We start from the raw sequence: 22,555 nt of genomic DNA, 5'->3' as shown, positions 1-22,555 counted from the left end.
GCCCTGTCCCCCAGGCATGCAGGCCTTCCACTGACTCTGCACACACAACACATACACAGAGGGCTCTTCTGAGGGTCCCCTGTGCAGCTTATTTTGGTCTTTTTTAATAAACTGATATAAAGTCCTGAAGCACACCCCTTTCCACCCTCTGTTCACAGATGAGGCTGTCCCTCAACCCTTGTTACTTAGGTTCTGCCTCATAGAATGTTCATAAGAGGGTCCCCTTGAGCTGGCCCAGCAATGTGGATGGTTTTGGGACTCAAGGATGACACCTGTTGCTAGCAGCCACTCTTCCAGCTCATAGGCCAGCAATGATGTCCTAAGTGTTACATATTTCACCACCCCAACTGGCACAATTCTTATTTCACTAGTCTGTGCAGACTTGGGCCCCAGCCCTGCCCATGGGATGACTGGTGAGTACTATTACCTCCGTTTCTGCTCATCAGAAGAGAAGGGCACATCCTCCTCTCCAGCATCCCCTGAGGCTGAGCTGCGCCTGATGTTGTAGGGTGCCCTGAGGGATGGGGAATGAGAGGGATTGAGGATGCTGGCAGTTATGACTCCTCCTCCCTGTTCCTCCACTCCTGCTCTCTGTCATAAGCTGCCATCCTCAGCAGCTTGGCTTCCTGACTTCCAACAACACCAACATGTTGGCATCATTGCCTCTGGGTCTTTGCTAATGCCACTTCTTTCTCCTCGAGTGCCAGCCCTCCTCTCTCTCCCTATTTCAACTTTAATTGTCCTCTAAGACCCAGTTCAAGCCTCACCCCTTCTCCAGAAAGATACCCTAGCTGCTCCATGCCACTGGACGATGGTGACAAGGAAAAAACAATATAAAGATGTAGGGCCCCCGGGGACCATGGGCACAACCTACAATTCTGTCCAGAGCTCCCCAGCCTGGGCACACAGGCCATGAGGGAAACTCTAGAGAGAACCCCAAATATTTAAATCTAAGTAGCAGCTCAGATTTAGGCACAAAATGCCCATAACTGATAGACTGTCATGGCCAGCAGCATGCTTAGGATTGTCAGGCCTTAGCCTGGCCTGGCCTGGCCCAGCCCATGCTGAAAGCCCAGGCAGGGGGAGTAAAGAGGCATGTCCAAGAAACACAGCTGGAAGCAGCCTCAAGGCCATGACCCATGATCCTTTCTCCAGACCTACCACCCCCTTCTACAAACTTCCTGCACACCCTGCTTTGCCTCAGATGAGAGTGCAGTGTGCATGGACATCCAACTTTCTGGGGCTTGTCACCCTCTAGTGGGCTCCAGGTCACATCATCAACTGGCAGGGACATCAGGCCAACAGGACTAGCACTCCTGGACTGTGCCCAGAGGCAAGCAGCTCACTGCCCTCAGAAGGCCGGTGTTTGGACTCGTCCATTGGAGGAGGGAACTGAATTGGGTCTGCAATTACATACTCACAGCTTCTTGTAGTCCTCAGTGGTCATCTTGTATCCAGAGGAGGAGGGATGGAGAGGCCCAGTGGGAGCTGCTCTCACCAGACTGGCCATGCTGGAGAAGCAAGGAATTTTCATGTGCCCATCTGCAGGCCCCCTGTTGCCTCCAGATTTGCCTACATAGCCCAACAGGCATATGGTAGGTGGATGAGAGAATGCTGGTGACCTTTCTTCTCTGCTCTCAGCCCTGCCAGATACCCAGAACATCTGCAGCATCCTGAGCAGGGCAGCCCTGCTGCCAAGGGCAGACCCAGCCCCCTCAGCTCTGCCTTTCTGATGGAGTCCGAGTTTGGCCTGACATCAAGATGTAACAGTATGCCACCTCAGCCTACTGGGAAGGTGGCTGAAAGCACACAGCTCACTGCAGTCAATCAGTAAGTCAAAGCTCCCTGCTAGTCAGGACTGGCTCAAGAGCAAGGTCACCAGTAGTGGCCCAGGGACTCCCAGAGACCAGAGGGCCCAAACCAGGCTACACACACACCTGGGGGCTTCCAGTTCCCATGGTGCAACTGTATCACCACCTCCCCCCCCCCCCCGCAAACACACACACACACACACACACACACACACACACACACACACACACACTCATCTCCTCTGGTCCCCTCTGTGTTGTTCTCCAAGGCCTTACCCTACACAAGAACAAAGCTGCCACCACCACCTCAGTGACAGGCAGAGTATTCTCTCTGCCATGAGCCTGGCCCAGGCCCTCATAACTCCCCACTGGCTGGCTGGCCAGTGCCCCATGGACACACCTTTTTGGAGCTCCGTTGGTCTTATGAAAGTGCTGCTGAGGCTGGGACGAGCTGTCTATGGGCTTGGTGAACACTCCCCTAAAAGACAGCCCGGAAGAAGCAGTCCATTAAGCTCCCAGAGAGAAGCCAGGGGGCAGTGCAGGTGGGTGCAGGGAGGCCGGCAGGGTCCTGCCATCACCTACCGGATGATATAGCCAGTGGAAGCCCTTGTGCTTGTAGATCTGCCAGGGAGAAAGAAAGCATGAAGTGAATCATGGCTTTGCTGGAGGGTCCTACTTTCTCCTGTCCCCAATGACAGCAAAGTGGCTTGGCTGGTGGGTGTCCCAGTGCAGTCAGAACGAGAGGAACAGGAGTGGCCAGGAGCTTCCCAAGAAAGCCAGCTACCATGCACCCCTAGCCTGGTTCCTGCTCGCTCTGCCTGTCTCTCTCATGCTCCCTAGGAAAAGTGCCTGTGGCTGATTGTTCCGGATCCAGACCAGCATGGCCCTGACTCACAACAGGTGCCTAGGAAGGCATGGTTTCTGGCTGGGCATTTGTTACAGAGGTGTCCCCTCCACATTCTGACTTCTCCATGGCTTGCCAGGCCTCTCAGTTCTCCTGAGTAAGAGCTTTTGTGGGATTGCTGACAGCCCTCCCACCTTCTGCTTTTGAAGCTGATCCAGCTCAGGCTTGATGCTCCATGGTCAGAGGCTTGAGGCTAAGGACATGGCAGACAGAAGCCATGGCTCCTGACCTATTCCCTACCCCCAGCTTTTTCCAGGAAAGTTCATGAGGGCTTAAGGGGCAGAGCCCAGGTATGAGCCAGCCAAGGCCAGCTGACCCTCTCTTCTCCCTCCTCTGGGGCTTCCCCTCCTCCAACCCCTGAGACACCCACATCACAAGTCTTTTTGGAATTTTGGGACCTGAGGGCATGGCCAAGGCTTAGTCAGTGGCTGAAAAGCACTAGGTTCCATGTGCTGGGCACTTCCTGATTCAGAGCAACTGAGGGGTTTCAGAGAACTCAGAGGGTTGGAGGTGGGATCTAAGGTCTGACAGTGTGGGCAGCCAGGGCTCAGGTGTAAGAGATAAGGACTCTTCCCAGAGACAGAGGAGCTTGGGGCTGAGCAGCAGCGTTGGGCCTAAGGGGCCTCATGCAGACAGGAAGGGCAGCACAGAGGCCCAGTGTTCTCCACCTCGACAGACCCTGTGTTTGACTGAGGACAGCCTCCTGGAGGTGACTAAGTTCCAGGAACACTTGGGGTGAAACCTGAGAAAGAAAGGCCTCTTGCACCCTTTCTAGCCACAATGAGCATTTTTGGCTAAAATGCCTGTGTGCTGGGGAGGCTAGGCCATGGCCCCTGGTTGGCCCTGGATCCCCTTGGGAAAGAATGAGAGCTGAGGTTTATGTAGACTTCTGGGTACCCCTCTCTGGGCCTTGAGTCACAAAACCCCAGGACGTGCTTTCCAAATGTACTCCCAAACTAAAGCCAGAGGTGAGACCTGTACCCCTAAAGTAAGCAAGCTCCCCATGAAGAGACTATCCTTGAACTCTCTGCAGGTCCTTGCCAACCTCGCCAACTGCAATTCTCTACTGTATGTTCATCCCTCTACTTGAGTTGTACGTGTGGCCCCTGCTAGGATGTCAGTTCCCTGAGGAGAGGGCTGTTTCCTCTGTGCTCAGCACAGGACCCAGCAGGTAGTGGGCACTAAGTCATTGAGGGATGAGGGCAAGGCCACAGTTGCCAAAGGCAGCCCCTGGGGCTAGCAGTGAACTTGGATCCCTCCCTTCCAGATGCTGCCACTATTTTTACCACCACCTGAGAAAGGTCCTGGCAATGCACTTGCTGTCAACTGCCAGCTGTTTGGAGAAAGGAGCAAGCCTGAATTTCTGTGTCCAACCCCCCCTTTCTCAGGAGCAGTTCCTGAAGATTTGGGCAGATGTTTCCACACTTCAGAGCCTCCCTGGACACCTCTTTGCAAAAGTCCTTGAAATAGAGAGGGGACTTTTCCCCTTGGACAGCTGTCAAAATATATCATCCTAAACTTAAGAGACAGTTGTCGAAAATGTGAGAGTCTCCCCTGGCATGACAATTACCAGGGGCACTCAGCAATCAGGGCTACCTATGGAGGGAGTCATGTGTGACTCTCAAAGCACCTCACAGACATTGTCTTACTCCCTGCAGGTTTTTTTTAATGACAATTTTGATCACAGTTGACAAGTGGAACCATGGAGGTCCAGGAGGGGAGGCAGCTGGCCCAAAGGCCACACAGCAAGGCCAGGAAACTAGACCCAGTTATTCTTGCTTTCCCTTTCCCAAGGGGGAGCAGAGTGGAAAAACCCATCCTTCTTTTGAATTTCAAATGACATGCTGCAGACCCTGACATCCTTTCTCAGCTTGGACTCCATTTCTGTTCCCTGAGGACTGCAGCATGGGGCCCACCTACCAGCCATCTGGGTACCACTTCTTACCTGGCCTTTGGGATCTCCCCAGGTGATGAAAAAGATGTGGCACGACTCCGACCAGAGGGCAGCTCTCTGGGGAAAGAAAGGTCTCCAAAAAGTGGCTCCCAAGCCCCCTACCATCAGCCACCCTGTGGCCTCCATTCTAGAGACTGTCTGCTGGGTCCCAAGGCAGCTGAGGGAGGTACAGTACATGCACCCCAGCAACTTGACTCACCATTCCCATCTCACCTTCTCTTTCCACAAGCATTTGCAAATGTACACTCCAGCACCCAGGGCTTTCCTGCCCTGTGACTTTGGTTGAGTTTTACCCTCAGCTGCCTTGCTTTCCCCAGCTGGCCTGTGGCCACATTGCCTGGCTGAGCTCTGAATGGTGAAAAACCCTTAGTATCTCCAGGTGTGGATGAGATTCATGGATCACATCCCCAACCCCACCCCATTGCTGCTGGCCCTCCTGGCCTCCTGGACTTACAGGGTGTGGCCCTCCGATTCATCCTGTTTGGTGATCCAGCTCTTGTCCCCCTTCAGAGTGGTTCGCACCTTCATCTGCCTGAGGACGTTACTGCGTTCCTCCTCGCCTGCTGAGAGAGGCTTCCCTGGCAGGGGCAAGGCTACACAGCTTCAGAAGGAGACCCCAGCCCCAGGACCCTGGGTTTCCTTTCCAGCCTTCCCAAGATGTCTCTCTCACTCTGCTGCCCAGGCAGAGCTCATGGCCCTGGCAGGACCAGCCTGGAAAAGGGCAGCCACATACTGAGCCCGGGACTGGGACAAGAGGGAGCCTGGGCCTCACCTTTGGTGCTGCTTCCAAGAGCCGAGATGCTCATGGTGTCTGCTCTGCAGGTCACTTCTCAGTTGATTCAACAGGGCTCCTGGGGTAAAGGCAAGCACAGGACTATCACTTCATGCATTTATAATAGCTTTCGGGTCACCAGTGGTCCCTGGCACCCCAAGACTATCCAGACTGTCCTTTGGGCATTGGGAAGCAAGAGCTGGTGGAGTCCTGGGTGGCAGGTAGAGGCCAGAGAGTGAGCACTTCCTGGATCTGCCACCACCACGTGGAACACCCACACATCTGTCCAGGGTCACTCACCTGGAGAACAAGGCATAGGCTGCCAGGGGCTGTCTCTTTGAGAGATGGCTGATGAGGGAACACTACAAGCTCTCTTAGCTCTGATGGCCAGAATCCAGGCTATAGAAAGTATGAGGGAGAGAGTGGCAGTGAAGGAGCCTTCACAGTGCCACACAAACAGCAGGCTCTCTGGAGGTCAGCACCAGTGGACTCAGAAGGAGGGACCCGGGGAAGGGCAGGGACTGGGGGAAACAGCTGTTTTGAAGTTGGACCATCTCTCTCAGTACTCAGTAACTGTCTGACAGACCTTGGACTGGTCAGTTAACCTCTTAGGGCTGCCTCAGTGTTCTTATTTGTAAAATGGGAGTTTAAAAAGTTTATCCTTCATGACTGCTAGGAGGACAGAATACATGAATGTCTTTCAAGTGCCTGGCACTACCTGGCACATCAAAGACCTCAGGCCAGTTGAACAGGAGCAGTAACTCTCAATCTGTCCTCATTGAGAGAGGGGACTGTGGGTGGTCCTCAACCAGTAAAAGCATGGCCTGGCAGTGTGCAAGAGTTGGCTCCATCTCCAGTGAGGAAAGCCCAGGGCCCCACTGCCAACTCTTAGTGGCCCCTTGGGGACCAGGCAAGGATGGGGGTCTGGTAAGGGCTTGCTGCTGTGTTTGGGAAGCAGGGGACGTCCTGTGCTCTGCTATCTCTTCCTCTCTCTGTCTTCTAGCCCTGATCTCCCTCCTTGCTTCCTCTCTGCCCTTCAGCCAGGTGTTGCCCTCCTGTGGCCAGTGAGGGGTGGGCTGTGGTAGCCTCTGATGCCTTTAGCACCGTGAAGGCTCTTTGCTCCCGGAAGGCCTGGGAGTGAAGAAACCAGTTCTCCAGGTTGGGACTGGCCCAGAGCTGCAGGGAGATGGAAGGCCTGCGTCATGGGTTTAGTCACAGCCCTGATCTGCTACAGCCAGCCTCTTGGGCCTCAAGAGAGGAGTTGGAGTCTCAGGCAAGCTGGTATGATGAGAAGCAGGGGCCCTGGCTCTGCTATCACAGTTCTGAGGCAGAGCAGCCTCCCTCTTAGGGGTCTGCCACCCTCTGGGCCCCTCCATGGCCAGGACTGAGCAGCTGGGCTCTGCTGCTAGTTGGCAAGTCCTGGACATATTTCCATGGAGGTCAGGGGCACACTAAAATGGGCAGGGCAGGGGGCCAAGAGCAAACCAAATTTGCCATGTCAGCAAGAGCTGGCTTTCCCATAAATTGCACCAAATGAGCAGCCCAGAAGGCCTGAGCCTGCTGTGTGCCAGGAACAGCACCTCATCATTGTGAATGGGCACCCTGTGTGCCCATCTCCTGCACCAAGGGGGCCACGTCAGAGTTCTACTGAGCAGAGCACATTCCATAGGTGATCTTCACGTGCCCAACTTTCCCATCCCAGCAACCCATGAAGTGGGCGGGTTGCACAGACAGAACTGCCTCCTGAGGTCTTGTTCCCTTGGTCTCCTGGTGCTGCTAACTGACTGTGAGACCTTGGGTGAGTCCCTCACTGCCTCTGGGCCTCAGCTCAGGAAGTCTGACTACTCAGTCTTTAGGTTCCTCAGAAACCCATCAATCTCCTCTTGACAAACCTGTTGGTCACGTTGCCTAGTTTTCTGCCTAATTAGAACCAAATAAACCACTTCCAAAATCAGGAGGGACTCACACACATGCAGGATGACAGAAGTAGAGGGGCCAGTGGGGACTCCCAGACCAAAGAGGCAGGGCCACACACAGAGCCCACAGTGATGGAGGGAAGAGCTGGGGTGGTACCCACACTGCCTTAGGCCCTGTCTTTACAGCTAAGACCCCAGTCAGAAGACTTGGACAAAGACCAGGGCCGATGGTTCATTTCAGAAGTCAAATGTCTTTTTTTAAAAAATATATATTTTTATTGATTTCAGAGAGAGGAAGGGAGAGGGAAAGAGAGATAGAAACATCAATGATGTCAAGAATCCACTGCCTCTTGCATGCCCCCTACTGGGGATCAAGCCCTAAACCATGGCATGTGTCCTGATCAGGAATTGAACCATGACCTCCTGGTTCATGGGTCAATGCTCAACCACTGAGCAACACCAGCCAGGCCAAATGTCTTTTTTTGATGGGAAAATCTATCTGAAAGAGTCAGAAAGTAGAGCCTTTCCACGGGACTGGAGAGGAAGGCAGCTCTTTGGTCAAGGGGTTTTTAAAGTGATGAGTGCCAGCCAGACAGATGGACAGGTAAGGTTTATATTTAGATCCCTGCTAGAGATCTGGCTTTTCCCTCCACTTCACCACTCCCTCCTCTCCCCATCCTCCCCACCCTCAGGTCTGGTTCAGGATACAGTCACTTCTCACCTCCTCCTTGACTCACCTGCTTTTATCTGTGCCTCTTTCCAGGAGCGCTCATTGGCCCCTGATCCCACTTGGCCTGGCTTCTCATTCAACTTCTGTGGGCTGTCCACTGTCTAAGACTGGGGGCAAACTTCCCAGTCCAGTCCACTTACCCAGCCACTTTTCTCTCTACTCCCCACCCCAATGCTGACACTGTTTTGGAAAGACCATGAGACTCAGCATCCCTAGAAAGTGGCCCTCCAGCTCCTCCTGCCTCCCCTTCAGAGCCTGTCTTGCCTGCCCTTGTTCCTAGGGGCCTTTCCCCTTCTCTGACTCGAGTGCCTTGGTCCTGTAGACCCAAGTCTTCCCAGACAAGACTTGTCTCCTCTACCAACCTCAGCGAGGACAGAGTCCAGGCACTCCTCATACCCTCAGCACACAGCTTGCACTGACCACCCCTGCTGCTGAGCTGGAGGTTGGTGGGGGCCATACTTCTGACTTACCAAACATTATTTACTCCTTCTTGGACCCAGGTCTCTGCTCAGACCCACCATCCCCTCCCCTCTAGAGAGCAAAACAGAGCAGAAACCCAATTAAGAGGCAGCTGGGAAAATCCTCACTGCAGACAGGAGCTGTTTTGGAGAATGGGGAGCTGACCACTCAAAAGGGCATTTCCTAGGCAGCTCTCACACACTGTTGGTGGGAAGGTCAATAGGGGCAACTTTTTGGAATACAAATCTCCATATCTTTTGAAAGCCTTAGAAAGGGCAAGCTTATTGATCAAGTGGTTCCCCTTACTGCCACATCTCCTAAGGAGACAACAGCATAAGTGAACCAAGTATACAAGAGGGGTGTCATCGCAGCATTGAGTGTGATGGTGAAAACTTGACAGTAATCTAAATTCCCAATAGTCATTTTTAAACCTAAAATGATTCATCATTCAGGCACATACTATAAAACTATTACAAATGATATTAATATATATGATATTTAACAAGTTTTCGCATGTATGGTTTTCATATATCATTAAGTGAAAAGTGGTTGTTAAAACGAGATGTGTAGGATGGTGCCATTTACTTAAAAATATATTTACATAAAAATGCACATGGAAAAAAACACCTGAAAGGATATATACCAAAATATTTTCTTCCTCTGTAGTTCTGATTTTTCTATCATAAACGTGTATTGCCTGTGTGATAAACACTAAAGAAACAGTGGTTTAAGCAAATGAAAGGGGAGTTGGGGCTGCTTGGAGAGCTAAGGATGGGCCTCAAAAGCTGCTAAAAGGTCGGGACACGAGGAGAGTGTACTGATGCAACAGTCCTGGGAATTCTCTCCCTCTAGTGGACACTCTGGGCCTCCGGGAGCTCACTGTGCTGTGCTGCACTGTCCAGTGCCTTGTTTCGGGTGCACAGAGCCTCCTGCAAGAGCTTCCATCCTCTTTGCCCACCAGCTCCGGGTGGGGGATAGCAGGTGGTATGTTTAGTAATCTTATCTCAGCCCGGAGGTCACAGCAGCAGCTGCCCCAGCAGCACAATGCAGAAGCACTCCAGGGATCAGGAGGCCAGCTTCCCTCACAAAGGCAAGGGGCACAGTAGGACAGAAGGAATGCTCTTTGCAGGTGCTGAAGACAACTCCCCATCCTCAGGCCTCCTCTACCCTCCCCCCTCCTCACCACACCCCCATCGCCACTGCCCTTCCCAGGAAGGAGGCTGTGGGGGAGGGGGTGCTCTGAGACTGGATGTTGGCAGTGATGGTGCAAGAATACCTGAGTACCAGGATGGGGGCCTTGGCCCTGCCCTTCCATGAGGCCCTGGGATGTGGGTTGTGAGCACACTAACAAGGCAGGCGCCCAGTTCAGGGGTCAGGACAGGCAAGCCCTGAAGTAGGTCTACAAACAGCCAGCAGGCAGTTTACTGTCATCCTTGCTTCACCACGAGCAAAGGATCCCAGAGAGGTTGGGCAACTGACTCCAGGCCGTACTTCCAACACTTACAGAGGGTGGAGGGTGCAGCCGAAGTCTGAGCCGCAGCCATGCAGTAGCCTTGCTGATCCCCTGCTCCATGGCTTGGAGTGTTCCTTGGAGCAAAATGTCGGGGTGCAGGTGACCCAGACCCCCTCCTCCCCACTTGCACCTGGCCTCAGCAGCTGATTCACATCTACTGGGGGAAGGGGACTCTTGGACTTGGGCCAGCCACACACAGTGTCTGTTGGCTGCTCAGCCTGGTTCAGCCACTACTGACTCCACACACCGGACTCCAGAATCCCCTCTGAGGGCAGCCCACATTGCTGTGGGTTCTCCTTCCCCTGTGCACCTGAAATGAAAGATGTCAACCATGTTCAAGAAGACACGGAAGAGATAAGCTGCTCTGACTGCACCTCCCCACTCACCCCGTGGAGAAGGTGGAGAGCGAAGCAAGATGAACACTGAATTGCTGGATTGTTACATTTTCAGCCACCTTTGAAAATAGGACAAGAGACCTCCTGCCTGCCCAGGACCTGCCATTCTTATACTTCCCCTGACCCATGAACCCTGTTATTCAGAAGGGCCACCTGACCTGAGAGCAAAGACATCTCTGCTCTTTACCTTTAAGTGGCCTCACATGGCTGTGATGCCATCCCACTCTCTAAGCCTTGCTCTTTTCATCTGTAAAGTGGTGCTGAGCTACAAAGCTTGTGGACCTGTTATGTAGGACTACTCCTGGCAAGGCACTCCCAAGCCAGAGTATATGCCACTTCTAGAATTTGGATGTTTTGTTGCTGGTGGGTGCCCTCATCTACAAAATGGCCTGTATGAACATATTACTGGTCAAAAGATCCACTTCTTGCACTCCATTTCTACCTTGATGGGGAGAAGTCTGGTTCCTTAGGAAGTGCCATATCACTCTGCTTAGGGGCCTCACCTGGGCCACCAAAAGGATAGGTGGCTTGTCACCTTCTACTTCAGCTGTCCCTCAAAGCACACTTCTGGAGCCTCACTGGATGTAGCCCCACTAGGCAGTACCCCTCTCTGTGCCAACTCTCAGCAAGACCTTACACTGAGACTACACTAGTCTGTCCCAGTTCAGGACCAAGTCCAAGTCCTCCTGAGCAGGCCAGGCCACTTCAGACACCAAGTGGGTTCCCCCAGCCCACCTTCCTAGACCTTCACCCTCTTCTTTATTCCTCTTTGATTAGCCTGCAGATGTCTCTTGAGGCAGGCAGAGGGAGATGGGGACAGATCTTCTCTGATGTAAATCACCTCGGAATGCCAATAGGCCTGCTTCCACTGCACCTTCATCCCCGCTGAGCAGCCTCTCAAAGCTGCCCAGTAACCTCCCAGGAAAGGGGCCTCTGGCCCTGATTGGACAGACAGAAGTGAGGAGCCAATGAGGGGGTGCTCAAGGAGCCATGGCAAGCCTTGTGTGATCAATGGAGTCTGGCAGATTAGCAGGACGGTAGGGGAAGGGGAGGCAGGAGAGAGAGAAGTCAGACTGTGATGCAAATGCTTGGCTGATGTGTGAGGAAACAGAGATGGAGAGAGAAGCAGCAGGAGGAGGGGGTGCTCTGCAGCCTACAAGGACATGCTCTACAAGACCAATTTGGAGAAAATTTTCTAGAATAGCCACCCTGCCTGACTCCCCAAGTTGTGCACACCTCCTTCTCCAAGCAAGCTTCTGTGTCTTTGCCCTTGCCAAATGGTTTTAAGCTTCAGCCCAGGAGGCATTTCCCAGAGAAGCCTTCAAGTCCCACAGTCATCTGGATCAGGGACATAGCCCAGTCCCATTCTTGGTCACACTAAACTAAAATCATTCGCATTTCCCACTAGCCTGGAAGGAAAAAGGATCCACAGGAGAGGAGGGAGGTGTAGAGGTGCAGAGCCCACCTCAGGCAGAGACTGCAGCAGCCATGGACATGGGTGTGGGCATGGAGGGCCATCAACCTGGTGGCTCTCTCTGGCCTTTAATTGTCATCCTATCCTGGGGCCCTCATGTCAGCCCATTCCAGAACTGAAATGTCCTCTCTGCTTACCCTGCACAGATGGGAAAGGCTAGCTTCTTCCAGACAACTGGATGTACACCGAGGATGGGGCTAGGCAGCCCAGCCCACCCCAGCTCCCGACCCCTGGCCTGGGGTCTTTGTGGCAAGGGTTTGTGTAAAAGGAGACAGCAGGTTGAACAACTGCCCTTCTCTCACCCTGGGTGGCAGGGGAATGAGGGTGGGTGTTAGATGCCCATAGGGACCTCCTACTTAAACTGGGAGGGAAGAGTAACAAAACACCTTTAGCCTTGCCTCCCAGGAGCATGGAACATTGTTGTACATGAAGGAGACTTAGCCAGAGGGCATAAGTGTTGGCGTTTGTCTGAATTTGTGTGTGCTGGGCGTGCTGGCCACTGTGAGCAAGCATGAGGGGGCACACCACACCCTGGGGAGAAGAGCAAGGGGCAGGGCTTCCTTAGAGGTGAGTTATGACACTCTGCACCCAAGGAGCTGAGAGGAAGCCCAACTGCATATGCCCACATATCCTGGCCTTCTGAGGGCCCCTATTCCTGACTGGCAGGAATAGACACAGTGCTGTCCCTTGGAACCAGATCCTGCTGCTCAGTTCTGGGTGGACCCCTTAGGTATGGGCCAGGAATCAGCATGATGAAGCAGTGGGACAGGGCAAGAGTATGCAGCTCAGAGCACAGCCTGTGCAGCCAAGCCCAGTGACCAAATACGAATGTGGCAAGTGACATCTGGATGAAGCTATCAAGGCCTTGGGCTGCCCAGTGCAGGGCTGGTTGCTGGACCAACCTCAGATCACATTTTCATGAAGCTCTGTCTGTGAGCACTTTCATGGGGCTCTGGGGCAGGGAGCTCTCACAGAGGCAGAGTCCCAGAATATAGCCTCTTGCATCACTTTAGCAGAAACCTAAGTGCTCCCATCTGGGTCATGAGGGGAGAGGTGAAGTGATGGAAAGTCCCTTGTCTCCCAGAAACTCGTTCCTAAGATGAGTGGACCAGCCAGTTCTGATCCTTCAGCTGGTCACTGCCAGGGATCTCAGAGTAGACAGGTAGCCTGGTGGAAGATTTTTTCTCCCGCAGGGCCTTGACTCCCCACCATTGGATGGGGGTGTCAATGACTAAATCATGGAAAAACAAAACCTACAAGGGGAACCCCAGCTGTCACCTCTGTTCCCTCTGGCCCTCCTATGAGAGCCTGAGTTTGTCTCTACAACCCTGTGGCTCCAGACTGCCAGAGCCACACTCCAAGGCTGCGCCCCTCCTCACCTGTGTGACAGCCTGACTTGCTGGGTCCTGCTTTGGTAATGGGGGATTCTCCACATGGGAGAGGCTCTTGCCCATTTTCACTGTAAACATTCCCTTTGGATAAAGAGCCTCCAGTGGCCCCAGCATTGGGGAAAGGACTTAAAGAAAACTCCCTGTGCCTTAGATCCACCTTGCAGAATAGACACCCAGGTCATCTTTGGGTGTGTTTCAAGAGAATGCCCTTGAGCTTCAAGGTCAGGGTCCTCCCTTGTGTGTAAGTGCCTGTGAGAGGCCTCTCTCAAGCTCTTTCAGGGAAATGAGCTATCCCAGGATTGGGGTGGTCTGTGTTACCAAGGGAAGGGTGACAGTGAGGTAGTCAGAACCCACCCGCTGTAGAGCCCCACCTGCCATCCTAGGGAAGGCTGGTGTCTTCTCCCAGACTGTCCTTCCTTAGAGGGTTTCCCTCTGCAACAGGCCTGGCAGCCCCTGAGCCTAAAGGGGGCAGCAGTAACAGAAGCTGAGAAGGTAGTGGGAACACTGCTTATTCAGAAAGCCTCCGAGATAAGCCAGCTAGGCCCATCAACTGTCATTGCATAGGAGGGGCACACGGGTGCCATCAGAGATGTGGAAGACTTGGTTAAGGCCACAAAACCACACATCCATACTGTCTCTTCCAATTCAGGTGCAAAGGAAAGAGCACTATACAAGGAGTCCAAGTCCTGGTTCTGTCAGAACAAGTCACTGGAAATGGCATTTACCCTCTCTAGCTGGAGATGAAGCTCTTTTCTCAAAGTGCTCTCTGGTCCCTGCACCTGGTCTTGGGGGGAAAGGTGTGGGTTTCAATGCAGCCCTCTGCTCATCACCAGGGACACAGGATGACATGCAGTGCTGTTTTTCAGAGCCTCCATCCCTGTCCTGTATTCCCTATGGAACATCCCCTGGAGCTCAAAGGTCCAGCATCATAGGGAGAGCCCAGGCTGAGGGGAAGGGGTCCCAAGAAGGCTGCAGCAGGAATTGCAAGTATGAGCTGGCATGCACTCCACAGGCAGGCTGAGAAACACTTGAACACAAAGATGAAGGGTGCCAAGGCCTCAGGCAGGGCATGGCATGGAGTATGAGGGGCTGGGGATGCTAAAAGTCAGGGAGAGTCACCTCCACCCTCTACTCGGGTGCCCTCATCCAGTCCTTTCTCAAGGCATGTACTTGGCAAATTGTTTTCAGTTTCGACCCAGGCAGACCTGAGCCAGCACTCAGGCAGCTGACCTGATTCCCCAGGCCAACAGGGTTGGAATGATCAAATGTCCCATTTTAAGAAGGTCTTGAGAATGAGGGCATCCCAATTCCTGGCCTCAGCAGCTGGCAAGAGGACAGTCAGCAGCAGGTTGTTTTCCTCCAGAGAGGGTTGGAGTGGGCACTCCTGTTGCTCCAGGGGTTCCTGGGACCCAGAGGGTCTCGGTAGCAGTCTGATGGAAGGGGTCCTTCAGAGGCCTGTCAGAGAGATGACTGAGCAGCTGGTCTCCAAGACCTGCAGTTTGCTGCTCAGCACATAGCTCCCAGGGGCCAGTGTGAGCCACTAAGCAGAGAACCTTGACTTGCCCCTGATGCTCCAGTCCCAGGGGTCCTGCCTGGAGGCACACCAATGGAGTGGCAGGAAGGAGATGTACCACATGGGAAAAAGAGTGGGAGGAGACTTGGGTTGCAGAGGGGAAAATGTAATATGGAAAAAGAATGCATGGGGGGAATATTTGTAAATGTGCTTTACAGATAAATGACTTCTGCATGAAAGTCTGGAATTTTACCTCCCTCCCCATCCCACCCCCAATACCCCAGAATCTAGACTTCTTGGCATCAGCGCTGGAGGGGCCCTGGGAGGCAAATGTCTGAGGTGGATTAGCTCCCTCCCAAGGTGGTAGGGTACTTGAGTCCTGATGGGGCAAAGGGAACCATAGCTACCTTTCCACTGTCACCCTTGAGGGATTGGAATTCTTTCTGGCTCTCTGATGCCCATTTTTTAGCTCTCAGCAGTCTGAATACAAGTGATTACTTGGGGTGACTGGGCCATTTCAGAGGTGGCTTGGCCTCAAGGGCCAGTGAGGGCTCCTGGGCAGAGCCCTCTGAGGTGTTTCTGTGGATGCCCAGGGCTGGGCAGGGCCAACATGTTGGACACAGCAGGACCCAGGAGCCCTCATCCCAAACAGAGCCCCTTGCCAGAGCTGCTTACGTGAGCTATTTTTATTGTTCCCATGGCCTCCAGCTCCCCTGCTGTACATGCCATGAGATAAGGTCCAAGTACATGCCATGAGATAAGGTCCTGAAGAACCCTGGGAGCCCGCCTATGGCGCCGGGGTTGGCTCTGTCCCCCCGCCCCCAACACCTCAGTTGTCTTTGCAGCCTGGGAACCAAGGTGGTTTTAAGCCCATCCCAGTGGGACAGAGATGCTATCCCTATCTACACACAGACAGCCAAGGGAGTGAAAGGGACTTAAGGGTCATGGAGCCCTTCCTCACCTCAACCAACTCTCCTTTTCCAGGAATAACCCTGTACTTTCACTGCTACCACCCATTCGGCCTTTGCCAGGGCAGGCTCAGTGACAGGGGAGTCCTTCCACATTTGCCCCTGACTACCACTGGCAAAAGCTAATTCCTTTTGTCTTAGTTAGAGGTGATCACAAGTTAGGCTCAGGAGTAAAAGCAGTGCCCAGCCCCCTCTCCCCACCCACAACATCTCCCACCTCAGCTGACCTTGGACAGGCCTCGTCCTCCTTTTCCTCCTCCTGGCAGCTCTCTCCCAGTCCCCTCCTTTTTCACCTTCCTGTCTACCCTAGGCCCAGAGTCCCCTGAGCTCTACTCTTACCTGTTATCACTGTTCTTATTTTTCGAATAAGAGTATGGAGACCAAGAGAGGAAAAAGCATTTGCCCAAGGTCACATATTCATTTATTCAACAAGCACTTATGGAAAGTTGATGCCTGGCTGGGTGCTTGTCAGGCAGATAGCTTAGAGAAGCCTCTCGAGAGCACTACCAGAGGGCTGCATTACACAAGGATGTGCCCTGGGCTCCGGTGCTCTGGAGAGAATGAGAGTGAGTAGGAGCTCCTGGGACAGAAGTGCTGAGGCAAGTCCTAGTTTTTGGTTTTTAGTTTTTTTGTTTTTGTTTTCAGTCTAAACCAGGCACTGCCTGCTGTGAGCATTTTTACCAGGGACACCCGTTCTTGTGATTGGAATTCTTTAGCCTCTCTCCATAGCAACTCTTGGCACATCAAGCTCTCTTGGAAACTGACCTAGTTATCAGAAAGTGGCATTCTGAGCCAATGATCATAGGTACCAGACCAAGGGGGCTGGATGAGTACCTGAGGTGTGCCCACAGATAGGGGACAAGGCTAGGAACCACCATTGATGACCAGCAGCAGTGTGGGGACTGCCAACCACTGGTCCCAGAGGCCAAGTCTCCTCTCTGACCCAGGGTGTGGCCACAGAGCTCCACAGCCACTTCAGTCGCCACCACCAGGGACCCCAGTTCTCTGTTCCCTCTTGAAATGGGAAGTGAGTATGCTCCCCATGGGAGAAATGTAGACAGTGCTTCTGAAAGTGGTCTCTAGGTCCCTCTGGGACATATGCTTAAGCTGCAGATTCCAGCCTCCCCACATTAGAGTTTGAGAATGACACCCATAGGGTCTCTTGTCCTTTCATTTTCCAGTCCCTTCTCCACCCAGGCCTGCCCCTCTTGCTTCCCTATCCCTGCCCTTATCAATTCTTAGTCATCCCTGTGCCCAACATGGGCAAGGGCTCAGAAAACACTCACCAAATACATACATGTGTATCTGTGATATAAGATAACCTGGCTCCATTCTTAATCCTCAAATGAGTCTTGGTTGAGTTTCTCTGTGTCTCAGTTTCCCTTTGGAAAAATGAACTAATACCAGCCCTGCCCACCTCTTGACCCCTCCATTGCCACTCCTCAGTGGAAGGTTACTGTCACACAAGTGCTTCCATGTCCACTTCCCCCTTCCTGAAGAAAACCACCAGAAATGTTAACAGTGAGGAATCCAGATAAGGCTTCAAAGAACTTCTTTGTACCATTCTTACAACTTTTCTGTGAGTTTAAAATTAATCCAAGACAAAAAGTTTAAAATAAAAACAGTGAAAATTTAAAGAGAAAGTGAATCAGATTTTAATAGACATCCAGAAATGACCTAAGAATTAAGTTTTCTGTGGCAAATCCTTTAACTGTGAGCTTGACACTATGTGCATCACTGACACAGAGTAGCAGTGATTTTTAAACAACTTTTTTTCCTCAAGTGGGGAGCCTACATTCTTCCCAACCCACCCAACCTCATCCCTGGCCACCACAGCTCCTGGAGGAGGACACTGTGGTCCTGGCTCAACGGATCCCTGACAGAGCACTGCCTCTGTGCCAGGTGCCAGCTACTTGCCACTAACGTAGCAGGTGCTCCTGGCTTCAGCCTCCCTTCTATACAGGTGACAAAATCTAGGCATCCAAAGGCCGTGTGATGTGCTCAGGTTTGCACAATGAGATGGTGGCTGAACTGGGGTTTGAACCCAGCCTGATCTCCCAGTCGCTCTCTTACCCCTAGGCTGTAAAGGTACCTTCCTGCCCCACCATTTACTTCACTGCTTCACTTCACGAGTCCTCTGCCAGTTCTTCAACCCTTGAAAGCAATGATGCAAACCTCTTTTGAGCATCACTTTCAGGCATGTGTGTCCCCTGGTGTGCTGCCCTTGTCTTGGCATCAGCCAGCTCTCTGCGGGCACAGTGGAAATGAATGCAGAGTGTCTGATGGAACCCAAAGGCCCGAAGTGACATGTGAGTTGCAGCTTTCCTCTTCCTGGGCCATGGTCTTGTCCCATGCCATGAGAGCCTAGCAGTGGGGGCAGCCTCAAGGCTTGGCAAGCAGAAAGCAAGGTATTGCACATGAGCTGGCTCCCTATGGGCTGTGGCTTGAAGCAAGATCCAGACCAAAGAAGATAGGTCACCCATGGAGGCTGAGTGGGGAAGGGAGAAGGAGGGCTTTCAGTTTCCAGAGTGCATTGAGCCAGATTGGGGACTTTCCTTGGCATGTGACTAAGGTGACTAAGGACAGTTCAGGGACCGCATGGCAATGTTTAGGGTGGCCAGGTCCCAGGCCCACTGCTGAAAGCTTGGAGTCTCTGCCCTGCCAGATCTCAGTAGGCCACAGATACACTACACAAAAATGCAAGGGGCACAAGGCAGGCTGAGGGGAAGCATTGGCTACCCTGGGGTCACTGCCCTCAGGTGGGGCAGCTCTGTCTGAAATCTGGACTCAAGGTAAGGAACTGAGGCACACAATTTCAATGCAAGTGGCAGCTCCTTACCAAGTGGCTTCTCTGTCTCACTCACTGAACTGTCACTCCACGGACAGGTCAGTGTACGATTTCTTTCCAGTTGCCACTGCTCAGCCCTGGGTGGAACATACAGGAGCTTAAGAATAACTGGTTTTGGTCTTTTGGGCACAAGGAGGAGGTCAAACTTAAGCAGCCCCAAAGGATGTGAAGGCCTTGACCTGGTAGCTGCTGAGTTCCTTCTCCTGCTTCCAAGCCCTCCTCCTCTAGGAAGCCTTCCCTGATCCTCGCAGCCAAAGCTGCTCCTTTGTTCCAGGTATCCACAGCTCCTTGTGCTTATGCCACTCAGAGCTGCAGCATCCAGTGTGGTCATTGGTTACCTCCGTTGCTGACTTGTGAGTGGCCAAAGGGTTAAAATGAACAGATATGGAGCATCTGCTCTGTGCCTAGCCCTGTGCAGGGTGTCTGCCATCAGCTCTCTGCAGCTGAGTATGGAGTGCCATCAGGCCAGGGCTTTTGAAGGTCACGCCAGGAAGGCACAAGGGCTGAGGCTGGGAATTGATGGAAGGAGGAGGTAAGGCAGGTGATACCTTGCTTCAGAAAGAGGTATCATCTGCTCCTTTCCATCCTGGGGTGGCTCAGAGGTGATGAGGGAAACAGCACGAGCACCATGGCCAGCCTGCAAGCTGGGCCTTGGTTTGTGCATTTATGTCCTGGCCACTTGCTTCTAAGTGGCAAGCAGGGCCTCTGAGCTGTCCCTAATTTTTCAGATGAGGCAGTGGAGGCCCTGAGGAGGTAGGAACCCCCCACCCCCCTCCTGTCAGCCTTTCTCCACAGCTTTATGCGAGCTGGTGAGGAGGAAGTGGGAACCCAGAGCCCCTCCCCACTTCCCAGACCCATCAGCCCATGGGATCCTCCTCCCTGTCCCCAGCCAGGTACCACTACTGGAAGTCCGAAGAGCCATGAAACCAAGGCAGAGGCCTTCACCACTGCTGGGTGGGGCGTGATGGGCAATTTCTCAGGTTTCACAGATTGTGGTCCTCAGGTGTTGCTGCACAGCCTTCCACAATGTCAAGGCTAAGTGCAAATGGCTGAGTGAGAACACAGTTCCTACTGAACTATGAATGTCCCAAAGCCCAGGCACACCCACCTCTGACCTCATCTAAGCCCCCAGCAGTCCTGGGTGGCAGGTGGCCCCTTGGACTGATGGAGCTGCCCAGATACTCCCAGCTTGGAAGTAGCAGAGAATGGACAGAGGGAGAAGCTGAGCTTTCACTCTTTTTGAGGCAATGTATCACTTTGTTTTTCCAAAGGACAGACTCTTTTCTCCCCTTGTCTCCATCAAAACAATCCAGCCACAGAGTCTGCTGGCTGCAGATCCCATCAATAACACCCAGTGACACTTGATTCCGCATCTTCTGTCTGAGCAGCTATTTTCCCGGTGGCCCTCCAGGAGACTGCCTGGTCCCCAGCACATGCTCATCACAAGCAACCTGTGAGCTCCCTACTCTAAGTCTCAGTTTCCTCATCTATAAAATGGACAAAGGTGAACTAGTTGATTTGAGATTCCCTGATTCTTAGGCCTGCAATTAATTCTCAGAGCACCTTGGCGGCAGGCCATTTGCTAACAATCAAACCCTCTCTTACAGAAAGAGCAGGGGCAAAGGAACCAGGCCAGCCTTCTTTGCTTTCTCAGTCTCTTTGCTCACAGTGAAAAACAGAAAACCAGGCGCACTGCCTCCCCAGTGGAAGCCCAGGAGGGATTAAGATTATGGATGGGAAAACTGAGGCTTGGAGTTGTCCCTGTCACCCGGCTGGGCAGGGGCCCGGTGCCCTCTGCCGCCTCTGCCGGGCTGCCCTGACGGCGACTCGACAGCCCTACCTTGCACAGGTGCCAAGCTCGCGTAGCCGGCGGAGGGTCCGGTGAAGGTTGGGTGAGGGCTCTCTCGGCTAGGCAGGGCGGCGAGCGCTGGGCGCAGGGCGCAGGGCGGTGAGAAGACACGGACTGGGCTCCGCCCGAAGGAGAACAAACAGGTTTTCTCTGGCGCCCAGAGCTTCGCCCCTCGCCCCTCCCCTTGGCCGGCCCCTTTCTTCTGCCCTCTCCTGGGGTAGGTAGATGGGCCTGGCACATTCCGCACATTCTCCCGCCAGTGTCCTGGCCCGCCCGCGCCTTCCCAGACCCGCCCTGCGAGGCTGCTGGAGAAATCAAGGCCGGGGCTCCCCGCACCGAGCCCTGAGCGAGCTCCAGAAGGCTCTGCCGCGGTGGAAAACTTCCAGGCAAATTCCTCCAGTCTCGCTGCCTGGGACTTGGGAGGCCTCCGCCACTTGAAGGGCTCCAGCTGCCTAGTTGCACTTCTGCCCGCACCCGATGTGATCTGGCCCCTGCTTGAGGCCAATGACTTCCACAGACGCTGCAGGTTAATTCTGTGAGAACTACTATTCCTAGATCCATTTTACAGATGGAGATCCCAGACAGGGGCTGGGAGAGGGACGGGGTTGGGGGTGGGGGTAGGGGTGGGGTGCCGGTTGAGGTCATTCAGGAAGTCCCAGAGGCTAGGAAGAAGGAGAAGAAAGTGAGGCCACAATGGGGAAGTTCTCATATTGGAAGGCCATCCTGGAGGGACTTGGGGCCATCTCACAGGCTGGGCAGGGAGACACATTCAAACACAAGAGGCTAGTGCAGTTTGATCAGTGCCATCCATTCGTGCTTTTTGAACTTGTGTGTCATTTAGTTAAGCTTACTGAGTATTTGCTATGTGCAAGGCACTGGGCATGGGGTGTGTGTGGTTAGGATGGAAAGAACATCAAAAGAAGCCTCTAACCCTACCTGTGTGTGTGTGGAGGGGGTAGGGTGGGAGGCTTCCCAGGCAAGGTATAGTTAAACCAATCTAAGAGACAGCAAAGTTGGTCAAGAGTTGCCCTATTAGAATGACAGAACCAAAAGGATGGACCAACAGGTTCTCCTTCATCCAGCCCAAGACTATGTCCCAAATGGCCTCCCAATCCATGCATTTCTCTCCACACCCACTGCTATCACCCTCGCTGGTCTCTCTGCCTCTGATCTCGCCTTCCTTCCTATTAGTCTCCACATAGAAGTCTCCTAAATAGTTACCCACTGCTCCCTGCTTACAGCTCTTTGATGGCTTCCCATCACTCTCAGGATAAAAGCCAAACTCTTTCAGAGGCCCAAGGGGACCTCTTTGCAGGTCCAGCCACTCTCCCCCTAGATTCACTACACTCCAGCCACACTGGCCTCCTTCTGCCTTTGGAATGTATCACAAGTACTGTCTCCTTGGGGCATTTACTCTTGACACTCAGACTCCCTAGAATGTCCTTTGTCTCCTTGTGACTACTGAACTCTTAGTCATTCCACAAAACTTCTCTCAAGTGTCCACAACCCTTCCCTGACTGCACAGGCCACTCAGTCGAGTTGATCACTTCCTTCTGTGTGTTTCTCTAGTTTCCTGATAACATCGATATAGCATAGTGGCCACCAACCTTTCTTGTTCTAAATGGTGAGCTCTGAGAGGGCAGGGCCCAGTTTGAGTCATCACTGGGGCATGGAGACCAGCACAGGGCATCAGAGGGGATTTGCAGAAGAAGACTGAGGGGTGATTGAGATTCTGGAAGCTGTCCTCATCCTTCTCTTCCTGGGCTTTATCAGGTAGGGAGGAGGTGACCCTGTGTCTGCATGAATATGTGTGGGGGGTAAAGATGGGGGAATTGTATATAAAGTCATTTCAGTTCATCTCTGTCTCTTGCCAACAAGCGTTTTTCTGCTTCCAGTCTGGTGGCCAGCATCTAACACCTTCCTGCCCCTCCTCCCCCATTGGGCTTCTGGTGGCTGTGGATGTATTTGGCTTGGCATCCTAGCTCCTAAACAGAGTTACTATATGACCTAGGGTGTGTCACATCCCCTCTCTGGGCCCCCTTCCCCTTCAAGAGCCCC

General features: G+C 53.1%; 1 protein-coding gene across 2 annotated transcripts in view; it reads right to left on the bottom strand.

Annotated features, from left to right (window-relative positions):
- Positions 1-20,681, bottom strand: part of ZNF185 (zinc finger protein 185 with LIM domain) — a 76,872-nt gene extending 56,191 nt beyond the window's left edge. Inside the window, exons 1-8 of one of the 2 annotated variants that reach the window (XM_081125552.1) lie at positions 20,489-20,681; positions 5,442-5,520; positions 5,124-5,247; positions 4,661-4,726; positions 2,394-2,432; positions 2,212-2,289; positions 1,422-1,511; positions 428-514 (exon numbers count right to left, since the gene is read on the bottom strand). In XM_081125552.1, coding sequence (XP_080981678.1) covers positions 428-514; positions 1,422-1,511; positions 2,212-2,289; positions 2,394-2,432; positions 4,661-4,726; positions 5,124-5,247; positions 5,442-5,475 — 518 coding nt within the window. In that variant the 5' untranslated portion in view covers positions 5,476-5,520; positions 20,489-20,681. The remainder of the gene's footprint in view (positions 1-427; positions 515-1,421; positions 1,512-2,211; positions 2,290-2,393; positions 2,433-4,660; positions 4,727-5,123; positions 5,248-5,441; positions 5,521-20,488) is intronic. The other variant, XM_081125553.1, reaches the window with a different exon arrangement.
- Between the last annotated feature and the right edge of the window lie 1,874 nt (positions 20,682-22,555).

Source organism: Miniopterus schreibersii (assembly GCF_964146895.1).
Source record: "Miniopterus schreibersii genome assembly, chromosome: X".
In the NCBI taxonomy this organism is placed as follows: Eukaryota; Metazoa; Chordata; class Mammalia; order Chiroptera; family Miniopteridae; genus Miniopterus; species Miniopterus schreibersii.
Note: the sequence above shows the minus strand (reverse complement) of the source record. Positions and strands in the feature narration are given on the sequence as shown.